The sequence below is a fragment of the Nestor notabilis genome, unplaced genomic scaffold, assembly GCF_000696875.1.
Source record: "Nestor notabilis isolate BGI_N333 unplaced genomic scaffold, ASM69687v1 scaffold13191, whole genome shotgun sequence".
NCBI classification, from domain to species: domain Eukaryota; kingdom Metazoa; phylum Chordata; class Aves; order Psittaciformes; family Psittacidae; genus Nestor; species Nestor notabilis.
In genome coordinates this window covers 1-19,196 of record NW_009913408.1, presented here as the reverse complement: position 1 = coordinate 19,196, position 19,196 = coordinate 1, and the positions used below count along the sequence as shown (strand labels likewise).

General features: G+C 46.2%; 2 protein-coding genes across 2 annotated transcripts; one reads left to right on the top strand and one right to left on the bottom strand.

The window, feature by feature from the left end:
* Positions 1 to 1,454: 1,454 nt before the first annotated feature.
* LONP1 (lon peptidase 1, mitochondrial) lies at positions 1,455 to 16,837 on the top strand. Its single transcript, XM_010023190.1, has 17 exons — positions 1,455 to 1,555; positions 2,048 to 2,167; positions 3,313 to 3,538; positions 3,981 to 4,042; positions 4,626 to 4,755; positions 5,126 to 5,209; positions 6,447 to 6,667; positions 7,365 to 7,503; positions 8,931 to 9,109; positions 10,577 to 10,664; positions 12,119 to 12,241; positions 12,997 to 13,113; positions 13,384 to 13,524; positions 13,611 to 13,776; positions 14,607 to 14,815; positions 15,468 to 15,632; positions 16,463 to 16,837. The coding sequence occupies exons 2-17, from the start codon at positions 2,091 to 2,093 to the stop codon at positions 16,625 to 16,627; spliced, it is 2,292 nt and encodes a 763-aa protein (XP_010021492.1). The 5' UTR covers positions 1,455 to 1,555; positions 2,048 to 2,090; the 3' UTR covers positions 16,628 to 16,837.
* Positions 16,838 to 17,845: 1,008 nt separating this feature from the next.
* Positions 17,846 to 18,695, bottom strand: RPL36 (ribosomal protein L36; the record flags this gene model as incomplete). Its single annotated transcript, XM_010023191.1, has 2 exons — positions 17,846 to 17,935; positions 18,561 to 18,695. Coding segments are annotated over 2 exons (225 nt in total), but the record flags the coding sequence as incomplete, so codon positions are not given.
* Positions 18,696 to 19,196: the final 501 nt, after the last annotated feature.

The window sequence follows — 19,196 nt, the reverse complement described above, 5'->3', positions numbered from 1 at the left end:
AGCCTTTCGGCCGCGGCTTCCTGGTGAGCGATGGCACCGTCCTTGAGGATGAGCGCAGGGCGGGAGCTGTGTCCCCGTTCTGGTCTTTGAGGGGTGCTCGGCTCCCCAGACCCTGCCCTTTGCTTAGTCGTAGAGCACTGGGGAGGGTGTGTAACGTTCTACGGCCTTTTGCTTCTTAGTGTTCATTTCTCCCTCTGAGCCCGACCACACGGGACTAGTGGTTTCTCTGGGGATAGTTACGGGCTCCAGGTTTCACAAGTATTGCATCAGGGTCAGCGATTCACACACACGTCCAGGGTTTGCGGAGTCTTCTCTGTGTTCTCTTGCTGAAGGTTAAGCAGATGTGTCCTTGGTTTAGCTTCGAGGGCTTGTGTCACGGCTCCAAGAGTGGCATTTGTGAACTGAGAGAGCCTGAACTGGGTGTAGAGCAATAGTGCTGCGGTGGGCGATAGGGATGGCAATCTCAAGAGTATGATCTTTCCCCCCTGCACCACTCTGTTTCCTTTTAAGAGCCATAAATGTGATCTTTGATATGTGACTTGAAGTCACAGGCCAGAAATATTTTCTCCTCCTGAAATGCAGCTGTTTTGGAGCAAGTGCTCGTAGTTTTACACCTCAGTCGTATTCCACCAATCTGATTTTGGAGTAAATGTAACAAGAACTGAATCCGTATTTTCCTGGTCCTATTATTTATCATAATGTTACTTGTACCGAAGGTATTTTTCTGCATGTCCAAATCTCATATGTGCAACTTTTAGTGCCTTTATAGAAATGTTGGGGGAGGGAAAAGATTATATGTTATGATGATCTTCACGCAATTATATGACACTTTCATGTAGAAGTCATTGATTTTAAATGCATAGCAGTGTCTTACATTGTTAAATGCTTTCTCTTACCCTGCAAATTCACTGTGCTGCCATTAATTACTTGTTTTCCTGATAATATGAAGTCTCTCCAGTGAATGTGGAATTGTTTTCTCCTTTCTCTTAAGGCTTGTGACACTCACAAGCATATTTTATTTAGATATTATGCAAAATGAAAGCAGATGTGCCAAGATGAGAAGAGGCCAACAACAGTGGGACTGCCCATGCTGCTCTGTCAGATTATCCTCTTTATTGTCAAAAGATGCTGCGAGGGCTGGAGCAGCTCTGCTCTGGAGCCAGGCTGAGAGAGCTGGGCTGGGGCAGCTGGAGAAGAGAAGGCTCCTCAAGGGGACACCTCAGAGCAGCTCCAGTGCCTGAATGGGCTCCAGGAAACCTGGAGAGGGGCTTTGGACAAGGGATGTAGGGACAGGACAAGGGGAATGGCTTGAACCTGCCAGAGGGGAGACTGAGATGAGCTCTGAGGCAGAAGCTCTTCCCTGTGAATCATTCAGTCATAGGGCTTCCCCATGCCTGGCCTTACACATGGAGGGTGCAAAGCTTACAGAAGATGGATCTCTGATTTCATACCTGTTGTTGTCCCAGGTGAAAAATAAGAAGCTGGTTGAGCTGCTGAGGAGGAAAGTTCGTCTCGCCCAGCCTTATGCTGGTGTCTTTCTTAAAAAGGATGACAAGTAAGTAGTTTCTCTTGATCTTTTTAAAAATGAAAAGGTATTTCCATGACTAGGCTGCGTTTACACAAAAAGCTATGATCTGAATCTCCCTGCCTTGGATAGGATGACAGGAACTGTGTACAAGCTTGGACCAGCCCTTCTCTTACTCTGACAGGTTTCATTGCCACCACCAGCACCACAGGAGCTTTAATCTTGCTTTAGAAAAGGCTGTTTTTTGGGGGGGAACTGAACCTGTGGCAGGGGGAGGGGATTGGAACTAGGTGATCTTTAAGGTTCCTTCCAACCCAAACCAGTCTGTGATTCTGTCAGCTGTCCAGGTTGTTGGGTGGTTTGGAAAGGGGCTACATGCTGGTCACAGCGAGGATAAAGTGCAGTGTCTTTGCTCCTGAGTCCAGTTTAGAATTCTCCAGCCAGTGAACATTTCCTTCTTTGTAATCTTACCTGCTTACTCGAGATTCTGAATATCTACCCCAATTTTTTTTCCCTCAATAGCAATGAATCTGATGTGGTGGAGGATCTGAACGAAATCTACCAGATGGGAACTTTTGTACAGATTCATGAAATGCAGGACCTTGGAGACAAGTTGCGTATGATAGTCATGGGACACCGAAGGTAAGTGCTTGTACTGCTACTGCATCTCACCAGGCTCCAAATACCTAAAGGGGGCCTAAAGGAAAGCTGGAGGGGGGCTTTTTACAAGGACAGGACAAGGGGAATGGCTTTAACTTGCCAGAGGGGAGGTTGAGATGAGCTCTGAGGCAGAAGCTCTTCCCTGGGAGGGTGCTGAGGTGCTGGCACAGGGTGCCCAGAGAAGCTGTGGCTGCCCCATCCCTGGCAGTGTTCAAGGCCAGGTTGGACACAGGGGCTTGGAGCAACCTGCTCTAGTGGAAGGTGTCCCTGCCCGGGGCAGGGGGTTGGGACTGGATGAGTTTTAAGGTCCCTTCCAATCCAAACTAGTCTGGGGTTCTTTATAAACAGATATATCCCTTTATTATTTTCACCACAAAAATGCATTTTCCTACACAACTCATGTATGAGAACCTTTTGCTGTGTTACCACGATGTATCTGGATAGAGTTGTGGTGCTCCAGCCCCAGTATTATCATAGAATGGTTTGGATTGGAAAGGACCTTAAGATCATCTAGTTCCAACCCTCCTACCATGGGCAGGGACACCTCACTTATGTCACCCACGGCTCTGTCCAGCCTGGCCTTGAACACTGCCAGCAATGGAGCATTTACCACTTCTCAATTAATAATTGTTCAGTTCCTGTGCTGCAACTTGTAACTGAGAAGTCAGACAGTGTGTGATACTGAGCTTTGTGTGCAGATATATGGGCACCAACATTATCTTTCTTTTAATCATTAGAAATCTGGTTTTGTAGTTTTGTACCTGGTTTAAGCCAACAGCTTATGGGAAAGGTGCAGTCAGCTGCCCTTGGCCTCTCATTCACACCCCAAGAGGCTAATTCAGTGCTCAGTTAACTGTTTTTTATATGGCAACTTACTCACTGTAAATTCACTTTGTAAATCCTATCAGTATCTACCACTTGATTACTACTTGTTTACTAAATCGAGTGTTACTTTGGAGAAAAAAGAACCAGCAGCTACATCTTGTCAAAAGCTGGATAATGTCACCTTTGTCAAAGGTTGAAATTTGACTTTGCTCCAAATACAACTTGGGCTCTTTTCCTGCTGAAGAGCTGAAATCACACCTAACAGAGAGGAATTCATTGTACCTGGTTTCTGTGGTTTTCAGGATTCGTATAAACAAGCAACTAGAGGTTGAGCCTGAGGAGCCTGAGAACAAACAGAAGAGAAGGAAACAGAAGCGCTCTAAGAAAGAGGCTGAAGAGGAGCCTGGAGCAAAGGACCAAGCTGTGGAATTGGTACTAGATCCTGTAGCTGCTCCCTCCCAGGAAGTTCTCATGGTAGAAGTAGAGAATGTGGTTCATGAAGATTTTCAGATCACAGAAGAGGTTAAAGTGAGTGAATTAATCACACAAGCCTGAGCTTGTCCTGTAGAGCTGCACCTACATTTCTTGCTTAAAAGGAAAAGTTTGAAATCAGGCTCTAATTTCACACTTCAGAAACCATTTCCTTTTTCTTACGGTCACTGCATGAGGGGCTTACATGAAAATAATGACTTCTTTCATTACAACAACTCAATTCCTTGGAACAGATCACTTCCAAAAGTTGCTGCCAACACCACCCCTAAACCATATCATATAGCCCTTCTTGCCTTCCCTTGCCTCCCAGGAGGAATAACTGCCCCCACACCAGGTACCATTACGACACACCATTGCAGGGGCTGTATTTCTGTGCTCCCGTGCTGGCGAGTTTGGGGAAAGGCAGTTATATTTGTACTGAGGCATTGTTTGTCCTTTTCCAGTCTTTTTGCTGATGAAATTTGTGTTGTGTTTATAGGCTCTTACTGCAGAAATTGTCAAAACCATCCGGGACATCATTGCCTTGAACCCCCTGTACAGGTACGTGTTTCCTCTGCTGCCTGCTTTGGATACAGCATGTTCTGAGGCTGGAGTATGCTGGGATTTTCTATTCCATTTGTCCTTTTGCTGGAATGAAGAAGAGAGATCAGCTGAATTGTCACCTGGATGTAAGCTTTATCATCCATTGCTGGAAACAGAGGGGAAGGTTTGAAAACCTGATGTGAAATTTAGATACGAGGTAGGACGATAGGTCCTATGGCAGGCGATTGGGATCTAAGTGAAGCTCACTGCAACAAGTAGCATGGCCTGATCCATATAATAAGAGCATAGGAAGAGTCTTGGCATACTGGCACCCCAAAATTTTACATCACTCTTACAAGAGCATTTCATATATTTGGGTTTATGTATCAGTGATCATTCCTTTTATCAAGTGATTTATGCATGCATTACTGAGTTTGTTACTTAGTACTGGCTTAGTCAAGTTTTCAAGAAAGCAGTTCTTTGCTATGAAACTGAGCTGTGTTTCATTTCTTTGCTCTGTCCTAAGAAGTAAATAACTCTGTAAAGATACTCCCTTTTGAGTTTAACAGAGCACTTTGGGGTTTATTACCATTTTTTCCAGAGAGTCTGTACTTCAGATGATGCAGGCTGGACAACGTGTGGTAGATAACCCTATCTATCTGAGTGACATGGGGGCAGCACTGACAGGAGCAGAGTCACAAGAACTTCAAGACATCCTAGAAGAAACCAGTGTAAGATGAATCTTTTAACCAAAGCTATGCTAACTGAATCAGAAGTATGTCTGTTATATGTTAGAGTTTCTTTACCAGGCCTCAGTACAGAGGAGACTTCAGTGCTATGTTATATGGTAATATCAGTGACTTAGGTTTGTGTTGAAGGATATAGCAAGTCATTAACAAGTTGCCTTCAGGAAAAGGCAATTCTGCATCATTGGTGGCATTGCTTGTGTGATGTATAACTGCTGCATGGTTCATCTTCCCACATCTGCAAGTGCTGGAGATTTCTCAGACAGCCTGTTGGAGCTTTTTATTCTCCATTTCTCACTGGGAGCTGACAACAGTATTGTGTCTGACAACTCATTTTGTGTTTTATCTTTCCTAGATTCCCAAAAGGCTTTACAAAGCCCTTTCCCTCCTGAAGAAGGAATATGAGCTGAGCAAACTTCAGCAACGCCTTGGAAGGGAGGTAAGTTTTTCAAGTAACATACACCTTAGATGTATTTCTGTCATATCCACCACTGATGCTTAATGCAGCCAGCAAAGAATTTTAAAGCCAAGCAATGGTCCATTCTAAAGTGAGGTTATTTTAGAGATAAGTTTTTCTATTCTTCCATTAGAAATACTTTTTTTTTTTGGTACACACTGTAAAAGTAACAAGATGTGAGGCTGTGACATCTGTTAAATGGTGTCCAAGTTGTCATTTCATGCAAGCAGGTAAATCCTAGAGTACTGCAGTTTACCAAGCATCTATGTAAAAATACACAGCATAGTAGTGTAAATAGTACATAATAGTGCAATGAACTGCAGTATTCCTGATTGTTGCAAGTTTTAAGCAAGTTACAATAACCCTGTACAGGCAAATGAATGAGGACATGATTTGGAAGAGCCAGAAGGGATTTTCTAAGAGCAAACTGTGCTTCATCAACCTGATTGCCTTCTCTGATAAGAAACCCTAGAACACAAAGGGAAAACAATGACCATTTTATACTGACATTAGCAAGGTCTTTGTTGTGGGCAACCATAGTATTCTTGTGACCAAATTGGGATGTAACAGACTGGAAGGATGCAGTACAAGGCAGGTGCAAAAATTAGCTAGTCTACTGGGCAGAAAAGGTTGTGAACAACACTATAAAGCCTAATTGTATGTAGCTACTAGTGGTGTCCCTCAGGGAGTCAGCAAGAACCTCCTCAAGTTCTGCAAAAAGAAATCCATAGTCCCATAGCTGGGTTGGAATAACCCTGTGCAACAGGATGGGCTGGGTACCACTGATAGAAAGTACCTTTGCAGAAAAGAACTCTGAGGCCCTGATGTACAGGAAGCTGAGCATGAGCTCCTGTGGCAAGGAAGGCCAAGTGCATACTGAGCTCTGTTTGCAGTTGTGTAGACAACAGGTTGAGAGAAGTGCTTATTCCCCTCTATTTGGCACTAAGGAGAGCACATCTGGCTTACTTTGCCCAGGTTTTTGTCTCCCCAGCGTAAACAAAACCTCAAAGTCCTGAATCTCAGCCAGTGGAGGCCACCAAGATGCAGAGGGAGCTGGAGTATGTCACAGAGTCACTTTTTGTATTAAATGTGCTGCAGATGATCTCCGAGTAGTATTTTCAGCTGCTGAGAAGGTTATAACAGAAGTATTTGGAAGCATTTGATGTTTGATGGGTTGTATCAGGAACAGAACACTTACTGTGGTTGTTGCTTTGCCCAGGTTGAGGAGAAGATCAAGCAAACCCATCGCAAGTATCTTCTCCAAGAGCAACTGAAGATCATTAAGAAAGAGCTGGGTCTGGAAAAGGAGGACAAGGATGCTATCGAGGAGAAATTCCGGGAGCGACTAAAGGATTTGGTAGTGCCAAAACATGTCATGGACGTGATTGATGAAGAGTTGAACAAGTTGGGTTTGTTGGATAATCACTCTTCAGAATTCAAGTGAGTGCATGGCTGTGTCCTCTCCTGTCAGGGGGATTTGGGAGAATGAGAGGAATCAATACCGTTCGGGAAGCTCTACCTTAAGAATTTCTTTTCTTCTTTTGTCATAGTTGTTATCCCTGAATTTAGCACATGATCCCATCCAAGCTATGGGATTGCTCCCCAAATCTCCTTTGTTTTACTGTAGTTTACCTCTTAATCTTTTAGGTCTTCTCTTGCAGCTTGATGCTGTGGATAAGAACTGTGCAGTTTGTTCCCCCTTGTGAAACATGTAGTGAGTCCTTCAGCCCTTCTATTTTGGCTCTTCTCTCTTGTAGTTAGGTGTTGTCATTAGATGTAAGAGAAAAGAAACTAGTTGCTAACACATGACACTGACTAAGCTGCCTGAGGTGGTCCCTGAAGTGTTGGGGCAAGGTTGGAGTTACAAATGTCTTGGTCTTTGGACCTGCGTTGCAGGTTCTTTGTCTTCAGGAAAGCAAAAGGTTCCTGAAAAAAGCTTTGATTTTGGGGAAGGGAGTGAAGACCACAATGAAAGGTTAGCAATGACTGCCCAGATATCGATGGGCATATTTTCCTAGTTTCCCTTCCATAAGTAGCTTATATCCCACTTGTTCTGGCTGAGGTTATTTTGGAAGGCAGAGGAGGAAATCATGAGCTGATTGTTGTCAAATCGCTCTCATTTGTGTGTTTCCATCAGTGTTACACGGAACTACTTGGATTGGCTGACATCCATCCCATGGGGAAAGGTTAGTGAGGAGAACCTGGAGCTGAGCAGAGCCCGAGCAGTTCTGGAGGAGGATCATTATGGAATGGATGATGTCAAGAAGCGAATTCTGGTAAGGCAGGAATAGGCAGTGTGTCCCATTTCACACTCTGCTTATCACCAGACAGTTTGGATGTGTTTCAGGTTACAGGTTTCCAATGAATTTGTGTTAATTCATGGATCAAACAAAGCTGTGTGCAGGAACACAATGTTCTGGGGAGCAGTTAATGTGTTTAATTATTCGTAGCAATAAAGGAACTGCAGTATACTCCCAGTTTATTTGTTTTGCTGCTGAGTGCTGAGCAAGTGGGTGAATTGTCCAAGAGAAGCAGTCTCTGATTTTAATCCCTTTGTTCAGTGAATATCAAAATGGTTCTGCTTGACTGGCAAAGCTGCTGCCTTTCAAAACGCACAGAACTTCAAGATGAAGAGGGTAGCAGTTAGCAAAGGGCATGTTTGCCTCCCAACTTTTACCTATCCCTAGAGTTGCGTTGGATGCTGCAGGGTCTATAGCCTGCAACACAGCCCTCACAAGAAGCAGATAGGGTGGGTTTCAGTGTTGCCTTGTTCCCCAGTTTCTGTCACTTTTGCCTGAGGATGCCCCATCCCACCTGTGCTTGCTGTGCTTAGGGAAGCTGGCTTAGATAAGAGTGTAGATACTTGCAAGGCAGTATCTTTGGGTGGCAAGGCAGTCTTTCTTGCTGCTCCCACATGCTTTGTGTTGCTCTGGGGACACCACTGATGATACTAATGCCACCTCAGTAACTGTTGTGCACAGAAGCCATGTAGACATCTCCTGAGCTAACGGTGAGATATCATTGTATAGAATGAAAAGTAAATTCTTAGACATCTTGATTTATTATTTTGGATGATTTCTGGTAAACCTGTGGTTGCACACTTGCAAGCAGAAAAGCCCTTTTGAGTATCAGTCTCTTAATGTTGCTTACCCAGCACTGTTCATGCTCACTGTGCCCAGTCTTTACACAGAAATAGATTTGAGTTGCATCATACAGGTCTGTGGCTTTGATTATTGATGTGATTAATTCCACACAGAGAAGATCCCCAGCTGCAGCCAGTGAGGTTGAGGATTTTAGGTACTGAGAAATATCTACACAGGTTTCAGCTTTAATCAGCTTGGTGCTCTTGTCCTGCTACCATATTGCTGTGGAGTTCAGGGCTGTAGGGGGAAGAGATCAGGGCTCATCTTTGCTAAATAACTGGCTTGTTACAGGTGAACCTCTTCCCTCTGCCCACTTGCACAGTGATTTCTCCACTCTTAAGTGTATGAGCAGTTGAGACATCTAAGTTGTGTAAATAACCAGAGGGAAGAGAGGTGCACCAGCATCCTTACTGAGGTTCTCCCTTTGCCTTCCCCAACTCCTTTTGAGGACCAGTTTTGTGGATGATGCTCATTCTGTAATCGTTGCTCAACCTGGTGAGTGTGTTCTGGTGTTGGGGCAGTTGCCCTCTGTTCACTCTGGTTCTTCATCTGCCCTGCAGGAGTTCATAGCAGTCAGCCAGCTGCGAGGGTCCACCCAGGGGAAGATCCTGTGTTTCTATGGCCCCCCTGGGGTTGGCAAAACCAGCATTGCCCGTTCCATTGCCAGAGCCCTGAACAGAGAGTATTTCCGCTTCAGTGTTGGAGGGATGACGGATGTAGCAGAAATAAAAGGACACAGGTCAGTTTAACTCGAGCAGTTTCTCTATCCAGCACTTGTTACTAATGTGGTCAGAATAAGAACCCAGCTGAAGCTGTGTAATTTACATCTCTGTTTGCCAACCCTTGCTGACAGGAGTTGGGATACAGGAAAAAGAGGACAGCAAAGGGTGGGGTTTGGAATATAAATTGTATTTGTGTCTCAAGTGCAGTTGCTCCTTGTTTCTTGTGTATGCTTATGGAAGATCTTTGGAAAGCTGTGTGAGCTACCCAAAGGCATTGGACTAATGTCAAATGCTAATTCATGTCTGTCTATAGATGCCAGCACTAGGTAATAGTGCAGGTTTGAACAGGGTCATCCACATGTTCAGATGTGATTGACTCTTGGTTTCTGAATAATGAGGAGGGAGGTGCTGCATGAGGAAAGCTTGGGAAGAAAAACATTCATGTGGACAACAAGAAGATAGAAATGCAAACTTGATAGACCCAACCCTGCCATGGTGGTTTCTTCCTTCCACATACACCTGAATACAAAATTAGCAGTGTCTTCAACTAGTAAGAGTAGCTGTGTGAATTGAACCCGTGAGGTTCTGTCCTATATGCTTCAGAAGCAGAGAGTAGGGTTTACAAGGGCCTGTAGGGACAGGACAAGGGGAATGGCTTTAACCTGCCAGAGGGGAGATTGAGATGAGCGCTGAGGCAAAAGCTCTTCCCTGGGAGGGTGCTGAGGTGCTGGCACAGGGTGCCCAGAGAAGCTGTGGCTGCCCCATCCCTGGCAGTGTTCAAGGCCAGGTCGGACACAGGGGCTTGGAGCAACCTGCTCTAGTGGAAGGTGTCCCTGCCCATGGCAGGGGGTTGGAAGTGGAGGAGCTTTAAGGTCCCGTCCAACACAAACCATGCTGGGATTCTGTGATACACTTTTCAGCATGTTCTCTGCTCTGTGCCTCTTGGCTTTCGCTCTCTTGTTACCCTCTTGCTTTGCTTCTGCATGTTTCTGGATGCCAGTTCCATCTAGCAGAATAATTGTGGTTTTCTGTAAGCAGGTTGTTCCTTCAGTGTATCTTTTGATTTATACTCATGTATCTTTTTACACTGATCTTCCTTTTTTGTGCTTTTCAAGTGAAAAGCACAAAAGTTTCATTTCCCTCATTCAAGTGAGTGAATGAAACATTCCTTTTTCTAACATTTCTTTACCCACAAAACCAAGAAGTCACTATTCAAACATCTCTATTCTCAGCATTACCTCTTCTCTTCCCTCTAATTTAAAAGTGGTTAAAACTAAAGATAAAAACTGCCATCCAGGAGCATTCTGCCAAAATCCATGTCTGATCTTTACTAGAAACAGACAAGATGGGGCTTGGTGCTTAGTATGCTGATGTATAGACTTGTTTCCCAGCAGGATATACCTGTTCCATCAGCTGCATACTGTGTTGTGTGATGTGTGCTCTGCTTTACAATGGTTCCCTAAATACAGTCTCTGATAAAACAGGAGAACATATGTTGGAGCTATGCCAGGAAAAATCATCCAGTGTCTGAAGAAGACCAAGACAGAGAATCCACTTATCCTGATCGATGAGGTAACGTATCTGATCTTTCTTTTAGTTTTCTCTCTTAAAAACATGTATCAGCTCTTGACCCAAATAGGAAAAGTGAAGCAGCAACTCTCCCAAAAATCCCAGGTTTGGGGTTTAATTTACATGTTGCTGGGCTCTTAGGTTCTTTGGGTGACAGTGCTACAAAGACCCTTTGTTTACTCTTCCCTGCCTAAGTGTGGGTACATCATTGTGCACAAAACCAGAGATTATTAGAGAGAGTCACTGTCTCAACAGGTCTAAAGCAAGACTATAAGGAATAAGATGCTTACAGGCAATTTGTGGTCTGATTTGAGAATAAATGTGTCAGGGCTACCAGCCTCCTGATCTGTGGAAAAGGAAGTAAGGACAGGATATAATAGCAGGTGTTTGGGATAGACTAAAGTTATCTCTAGCTTCCTTGTGTGCCATGGCTGGCAAAGACCAACAGCAGATGTCTTGGGAATGGTGTGGGGGGACCAAGACATTGAGTAATGAGTTGCAGTGTAATGAGTGTCTTGATTTGAAAGGTAATGAGAGCTTTAGGTCATGGCACTTTTAAAGTGGTGTTGGTGACGAGCCTTGTGTTGGCCACAGCAGCAAACTGTGTTATGTCCATCTAGTTAATACTGCTCTTCAGGAGAAAAAGCAATGGAGAGCAGCCCTGTTGTGGCCTCTCCTGAGATCATGAAGAATGCTGAAAGAGGCGAGGTCCTGGGCAGCTGGCTCTAGGTGGTCACATCTAGAGCAGTGGGGTTGGACAACATCATAGAATCCCAGCCTGATTTGTGTTGGAAGGAACCTTAAAGCTCCTCCAGCTCCAACCTCTGCCACGGGCAGGGACACCTTCCACTAGAGCAGGTTGCTCCAAGCCCCTGTGTCCAACCTGGCCTTGAACACTGCCAGGGATGGGGCAGCCACAGCTTCTCTGGGCACCCTGTGCCAGCACCTCAGCACCCTCACACACAGCTTCTGTGGGCAGATGACTTTGAGAAGTCCCTACCAGCCTCAGTGAGCCTGTGGTTCTGTGAAAGCAGCAAAGTCACTACCAGAGCTGTGATAAGTGCCTGTGTATGGGCACTTTGCACCTTGAGCAGAGTAAGAAGAGTGTGTGGGCTCACTGGGGAATAACTATTCTGGTCTGTGACTACAGCTTAGCTTAGTTAAGTTTAATGAGTAGTAGGGCACTACTAATCCACTATAACTCACATGGTTTTGGTCTCAGAGACCTTGTAGTGCTTCTCTACAACACTGTTAAAATCTGTGTCTTCTCAGGTTTGTTGTGCTCACATAGTGGCGTAGTGGGGACTTGGGTGAATGCCCAGAAAACTGACAGATTGGTAGTGACTGTTTCTGAACAAACACATGAAGGTTTTCAGATGGAGCCATGAAAGAATATTTGCATGAGAATTTATTGTGGTCTAAAATTTCCTAGAGCTTTTAAAGTTTTCCTCCCATAGGTGGATAAAATAGGAAGAGGATATCAAGGGGATCCATCCTCAGCCCTTCTAGAGCTCTTGGACCCAGAACAGAACTCTAACTTCTTGGATCATTATCTTGATGTTCCTGTGGATTTATCAAAGGTATTTCTCTTTTCTGCAAAGGGGGTGGAGCTGGAATGTATGAATGTGTATCACTGCAGAGATCTCCTGTCCATGAAGAGATGCTGATGTTTTAGTTAGATGGGATTGAGACACGAGCACTCCAGGGCTGTGTCTGAAGGACTTGGCTTTCACCAAAGTGTCTGTACATACTTAAGACGACACAGTCACCAGCATGTCCCCTGTATCCCTGACTCCATGTAGAGCCAGGGACACAGAGATGCGTGGTCTCAGCTGGAAAAGGCAGGAGCTTTCCTTCTGCGTGGTGCTTGGCAGAGTTGCTGTCAAGTGAGGCAGGCCTCCCGCTGCTGTCAGGCTTAGTCTTTGCACTGTTGTACCTCTTGTGAACCCACAGTAATTGCAGAAGGGAGGGTTTATATGTACACAGAATGTGTTCACTTTGGTGCTAACTTGGTAGAAGGTAGAAATAACTTGCAAATGAGATCTAGATCTCCCCAGGCAGATGGTTTCCTGGTCTGTATCAGAACATTCCCGTTTCCTAGTTTGTGCTGTGTGTATTTCTAAACATTTCTTTTGGGGGTAGGGAACCTCCTACAACATAGTTCTAAAATTCAGCACTTTTTCTGTAATAAAAGCTATTAGATAAAATAAAAGCCTCAGAGAAGATGATTTTGCTCCAGCCTTTCAGATAGAAAAACACAGAACTGAAGAACTGTTGCTTGGAGTAAAGCAGTAGGTTAATGAAAGTGCTTGATAGGATCTTGTAATACTTCCAGGTACTTTTCATTTGTACTGCCAATGTAACAGAAACCATTCCAGAGCCCCTGCGGGATAGAATGGAAGTGATCAACGTATCAGGATACGTTGCAGAAGAGAAACTTGCAATTGCAGAGGTAAGAGAAACCACTGAGGCACTGTTTAATTCCGGCTGATAATTCAGATTCAGGCTTAAATATTTACATCCAGCTGTGGCCCAAAAAACCCAGGCATGTGGCATTTTGGACAGGGTTCCTCTGATCTGAACACCCAGTTAGAGGAAGCCCAGTGTTCCACAGGCTGTGGATTCCAGCAAATGGCATTGAGCATAACAAAGTTGTGAATTGGAACCATCAGGCTTTTGTCAGAAATACTAAGAGGAGGATGTGGGGGATTATTTCTTTCAGAGGTACTTGGTCCCTCAAGCACGAGTTCTGTGTGGCTTGGATGAAAACAAAGCCAAAATCACATCAGATGTCCTGACTCTTCTCATCAAGCAGTACTGCAGAGAGAGTGGAGTGAGGAATCTGCAGAAACAAGTAGAAAAGGTGAGGGCAAGTTGTGTTGTCACCGTGACCACTGTGCTTCAGCCTCCTCAGCTTTTCCTCCAGAAACAAATCACTGTCTCACCCAGGTATTGAGGAAGTCTGCCTATAAAATTGTGAGTGGAGAAGCAGAGACTGTGCAAGTAACACCTGAGAACCTGCAGGACTTTGTGGGAAAGCCCATCTTCACTGTGGATCGCATGTATGAAACCACTCCTCCAGGAGTGGTGATGGGTCTGGCCTGGACAGCTATGGGTGAGACAAAATGACTTGGGGGTTAACATCTACATTTATGATCTTCAAAAGTGGAATGTGGTAGTCCAGCTGAACCCAGTGAAGTTCTAGTGGCACCAGTAAAATTAACTCGTGGCCTTTTAGGTCCTGACTGCTGCTTCCCTGAACAAGGGGCCCTTTCTTATTCCCTTTACCCAGGCTCATTTTAGCCTCAGGTCAGCACCTTTTCTCTTTAAGCCCCATATCCCATATGAAGCACATACGTTAGGAACAGCAATGACTAAAGGCATAAACCTTTTTAGAGAGGACAAAACCTTGTCTGCTCCCTTCAAAGCAGGAGGTGCCATTCTGACTTAGGGCAGGGCTGAGGCTTCCCTGGATTACTTCCCTAGTAACCTGGGGAGATAAAGCAAGAGGACACAACTCCTGCATACTCTCATTGACACTGGGTGGAATTGAAGAGGGAAATGATCAGTGTATTGCAGAAGTTAAATAGATGTCTGACACTGGAAAGCTGAACTGGCCAGAAGTGTCTTATGGGATGAGCTCATCCTACTTCCTGGCTGTGAAGAGCCTGAAACCATTCTAGAACTGATTATTTCCACTAAATAGGGGTTGCGTTGTATTGGTGGAGTGTGAAGTCCAAGTGGAAACTGTCATTGTGGTGCTCTGGAGGTTTCTGAAGGGATTTGGAGAGCAGGTTTCAGCTGCTCTTTACCCAAGAGCTGCTGCCTCATCAGAGAGTCCCAGTTCCAAATTCCTGCCGTTGCTTCTGCATCACTAAAACCTTCTGATTTGGTTTTTCCTTTTCACTTTTTCTCAGGATGTTGGTTTTGTCTTTTCTTTCTTAGGAGGTTCCACTCTGTTTGTTGAAACATCCCTGAGGCGACCCAAAGACAAGGAAAACAAGGATGGGTCCCTTGAAGTGACAGGGCAACTGGGAGACGTAATGAAAGAGAGTGCCAGGATAGCTTACACATTTGCAAGAGCCTTTCTGATGCAGAAGGACCCCAACAATGACTTCCTCATGTCTTCCCATATCCACTTGCATGTGCCAGAGGTAAACTGATGCAGAATACACAGAGCATGCATAGCAGCCAGGCTGGTTTGCTCCCCTAGGCATGAAGCTGGGAAGCACTTCATTTGTGTGCAGGATACCCTCTTTTAGCAGTAAAACCTGGAGGGGAGGGAAAGCATTTTCCTCTGGATCCCGTGAAAGCATTCCTGTCAGTGATGTCTTCATTCCTTTCTGCAGCAGCATGTGGTGAGAATGCAGGCAGGGAGACATGGCCTAGAGATAAGCAATTTGGATAGAAGCCTGTGTGCAGCCACAAGGAAACTAGAGTTTAGGGCTCTGTGTTACCAGGCCTTCATAAAGCCTCTGGGCTCTGTACTCTCACTGTGCCCAAGCTTTGCTTCTGAACTGTTGCATGCTTTAACCTAGTTCACAGCCTCCTTGTTGTCTCTCTGCCTGTCCTGGAACTTAGTTGTTACCTGTATGTTTGTTTCCTGGAGGATCAGACACAGTTGTCTGTAGATCAGCCAGTTCAAATAGCAGGATTCCATCAGTGACACCCTCACAAAAACCTTTGTGAGACCCTGTGAAGTTGGGGCCGTGTTTAAACAGCAACAACAGAGCTGGTGTCTGGCTTTGCTACACTTTGAATGAGCTGAAGGCAGGAGGTTGTGATGATTTGCTCTATTTTATCCAGGGAGCAACACCAAAGGATGGACCAAGTGCAGGGTGTACTATCGTAACAGCTTTGCTATCACTGGCCATGAATTGTCCAGTGAGGCAGAACGTGGCCATGACTGGAGAGGTGTCATTAACTGGAAAAATTCTTCCTGTTGGTGGAATCAAGGAGAAGACCATTGCGGTAAGAGCTTTCCTCTTGCCTCTGTGCTCCAGCTGCGGGAGGGAGCCCTGCACTGGGCTCTGTAGTGACTGTCACCACCACAGTGGTCACTCCTGGGGTGGGAGAAACCGGCTGGGGGGACGTGGGGATCTTGTGGGTGTCTCTGGCTGTGAAGGAGACAGGACCCCAGCCTTGCAAAAGCATCTGTGTTGATCCAGTTACTAGGCTGGTAGAACTAAGGGTGGAAGGGATCATCTGGCTGTTAAAGCTATCACAAACTGGTTCTATCATCTGTGCTGGGTTGAAGTGCCTGTTTAAGGAGGGCATCCAGTGTAGATTTGATGGTATCTATAAGAGATCATCCTTAACATTAAGGTTCTGAGACTTGGATGAGATACTAGGAAGTTCTTCCCTGTGATGCTGGTCTTCCCTGAGACCCTGGCACAGGTTGCCAGCTGGGAGTTGGCCTGATAAGCTGTTTGCAATTCTTCCTTCCATCCTAGGGTTTCTCCTCACCCGAGTTGGAAGAGACTTTTAAAACTCTGTGTAAAATAGCATGAATTCTCAACAATCCCCCAGTCCTCCTAAAACACCTCTGGTTTCAGCTGACCCTGCAGCTGAGAAGGTGGGACTGGAGAGTGTGTTTTGGAGGCTTGGGGAGATGTAGAACATGATCCATCCTTAGTGACATCTACAGGGAACCCCCTTGCTGCTCTCCAAAGAACAGAGTAAGGGCAGATCATGCTTCTGAACAACTGTTCATGTTCTTGCTGTCTGAACTGGGAGTGTGTTTCTAGGAGGTGAATTGATTTCTAGGACTCAACAGCCTCCATCGTGTTGTTCTCCCACAGGCAAAGAGGGCAGGTGTCACCTGCATCATTCTGCCATCAGAGAATAAAAAGGATTATTACGACCTTGCTGGATTCATTACAGAAGGACTGGAAGTGCATTTCGTTGAGCACTACAACGAGGTATTTGATATAGCATTTTCTAAGCTGGATGCTGGTGGAGGATGATGTTCAACAATCCCGTGGCTAGAAGGTGGTTTGTCCCCGACTGCTCAGCCCCCGAAGAGAACTGGGGTGACCTGAAGTGGGACATGGAGCTATTGCTGCTGGGCAGCTGCTGAAATGAATTATGGCTTTGCTAGGATAAAGTATTTCTCACTCTTTAATATTGAATGATGATCCAGTTAAGTGTTTCCAATAAAACTGTGAAATTTTACTTAAGGAATGTGCTTGTTTTCAGCCACCAGCCCTGGAGCCTTTTTACCACTGCCCTGGTCTCTTTTTCATTCTAGGTTTTTCAGTCACTGCTCTCTAGTTAAATAATGCTGATGGGGGAAAAACGTTTAACTCTACAACCAGAGCTGGGGCTGTGATTCACAGAGGTCACATTCCTGAGGTGCTGCTAGTAGAGTGGCTTGCAGAAACCTCTCCCTGCCTTGGCTTGTAAGGGGAGACTGAAATTCCAGGAGCCATTCAGTGTGCCCAGGCAGCCAAGAAGCAAACAGCATCCTGGCCTGTGTGAGCATCAGTGGGGCCAGCAGGGCCAGGGCAGTGTTTGCTCCGCTGTACTGGGGGCACTGGTGAGGCTGCACCTTGAATCCTGTGTTCAGTTCTGGGCCCCTCACTGCAAGAGAGACATTGAGGTGCTGGAGCGGGGCCAGAGGAGGGCACCGGAGCTGGTGCAGGGCCTGGAGCACAAGTGTGATGGGGAAGGGCTGAGGGACCTTGGGGGTTTAGTGTGGAGAAGAGAAGGCTCAGGGGGGACCTGATCTCTCTCTGCAACTGCCTGACAGGAGGATGGAGCCAGGAGGGGGCTGGTCTCTGCTCCCAAGGAACAAGGGATGGCACAAGAGGAAACGGCCTCAAGCTGCACCAGGGCAGGTTTAGATGGAGCTGAGGAACAATTCCTTGCCCAGAGCAGGGCTGGAGTCACTGTCCCTGCAAGTGCCCACAGCCTGTGTAGAGGAGGCCTCAGTGCCAGGGGTTAGTGGTGGCTTTGGCAGTGCTGGGAACAGTTGGACTTGAGCTTATTTCCAGCCTGGCTGAGTCTATGATTCAGCTGCTGAGGGACATGGTTCTCCCCCTTAAATCATGGGTCAGTACCATCAGAAACAACTCCAAGCTTAAAGCCAGAGCAGACCTGGACAGGCTGAAGCAGATGCACCATCAACAGTCACTGCACTCATCTTGTAAGAAAGGACTTTATTGAACTGGAGACTGTACAACTCAGTCCTTCTTTGCAGCAGCTTTCCTCATGGCTGCCAGGACATTGCTGAGCTCTTCCCGCTTCCGCTTAGCCCGGATGTGAGTGCCGACCTGAGGGCAGAGCAGAGCAGTCAGCATCATTCCAGCAGGAAAGAGACACAGCTGCTTGCCTGCTTCAGACATCCACTGGAGATGAATGTCCTGCATTCCTTCACTCCAAAAGCAGCCCAAATGGTAAAGTCCTGGTAAGCTCAGACCCCATCTGCCAGGGCTGGCCAGCCAGGAACTACTCACCATTGCATCTCAGTAGTAGTTGTACTCAGGTATTTGAGACAAGGTAAAAGCTACCCTCAGTGAACCCCCAACCTGGTGAATGGTTCCCAGCCTCTATCCCAGTATTTTTCCTCCTCTTCCCCACACCAGATTTGCAAATGATGCAGAAAGAACAAAGTCAAGTGGGGACTCCTGGGGCTTGGGGCCTTTTTTGGCAAAGTACCTTTGTGTCCATCTCCCACCCAACCCAAGGAGCATTCCCACCACTCTTCTCAGCCCAGAGGAGCTGTGGCTGCCCCAGCCCTGGCAGTGTTCAAGGGCAGGTTGGACACAGGGGCTTGGAGCAACCTGCTCTAGTGGAAGGTGTCCCTGCCCATGGCAGGGGGTTGGAACTGGAGGAGCTTTAAGGTCTTTTCCAACCCAAACCAGGCTGGGATTCTATGAAGATGACAGATGGACCTACCCGTTTCTTGATGAACTTCAGAGCACGTTTATCCTTGGAAACTTTCAGCAATTCCATCGCACGTCTCTCGTAGGGTGCAAAGCCACAGACTTCCCTGATCATGTCTCGCACAAACTTGGTGTGTTTGGTCAGGCGCTGCCGGGGAAACCCAGGAATCACAGTGACCATCAGTGCAGCCTGACTCACACTGGACAGCAAAACACGCTGGCAAACACCGATTTAAGGCCCCAGAGTGGAAGATGCCTCTGCCCGTGGCATAGGGTTGGACCTGGAGGAGCTTTAAGGTCCCTTCAACCCAAACCACGCTGGGATTCTGGGATTCAAGCACCACATCTAATTTCATCAAAGCTGCAAACTGCAGTTCCCTCTTTGCGAACACATTCCCTGAACCTGGATAACTCTTAGTATTTGTCATTACTGGGCAGTTTTTGGGCTCTTACTGAGAGCAGCAGCTTGGTTCCTAACTCCATTCCAACTAGAAATGCATCTGTCTTCTTCTTCCACTACACATGCTCCATTCCGCTCTGCCTGTACCAGCTCTTTCACACCCACCGTCGCAGGTTTAATGTGACTTAACCCCTCAAACACCATCGTCCTGCGGAAGCCCCGGTCCCTGCAGCTCAGGGGGACCGCGCC

Bases quoted from the DNA above. Each gene is read 5' to 3' on its own strand.
- LONP1 (XM_010023190.1), top strand. From the start codon at position 2,091: ATGGGAACTTTTGTACAGATTCATGAAATGCAGGACCTTGGAGACAAG. The intron at 2,168-3,312 runs GTAAGTGCTTGT...TGTGGTTTTCAG, and splicing joins ATAGTCATGGGACACCGAAG to GATTCGTATAAACAAGCAAC. The intron at 13,114-13,383 runs GTAAGAGAAACC...TATTTCTTTCAG, and splicing joins AGAAACTTGCAATTGCAGAG to AGGTACTTGGTCCCTCAAGC.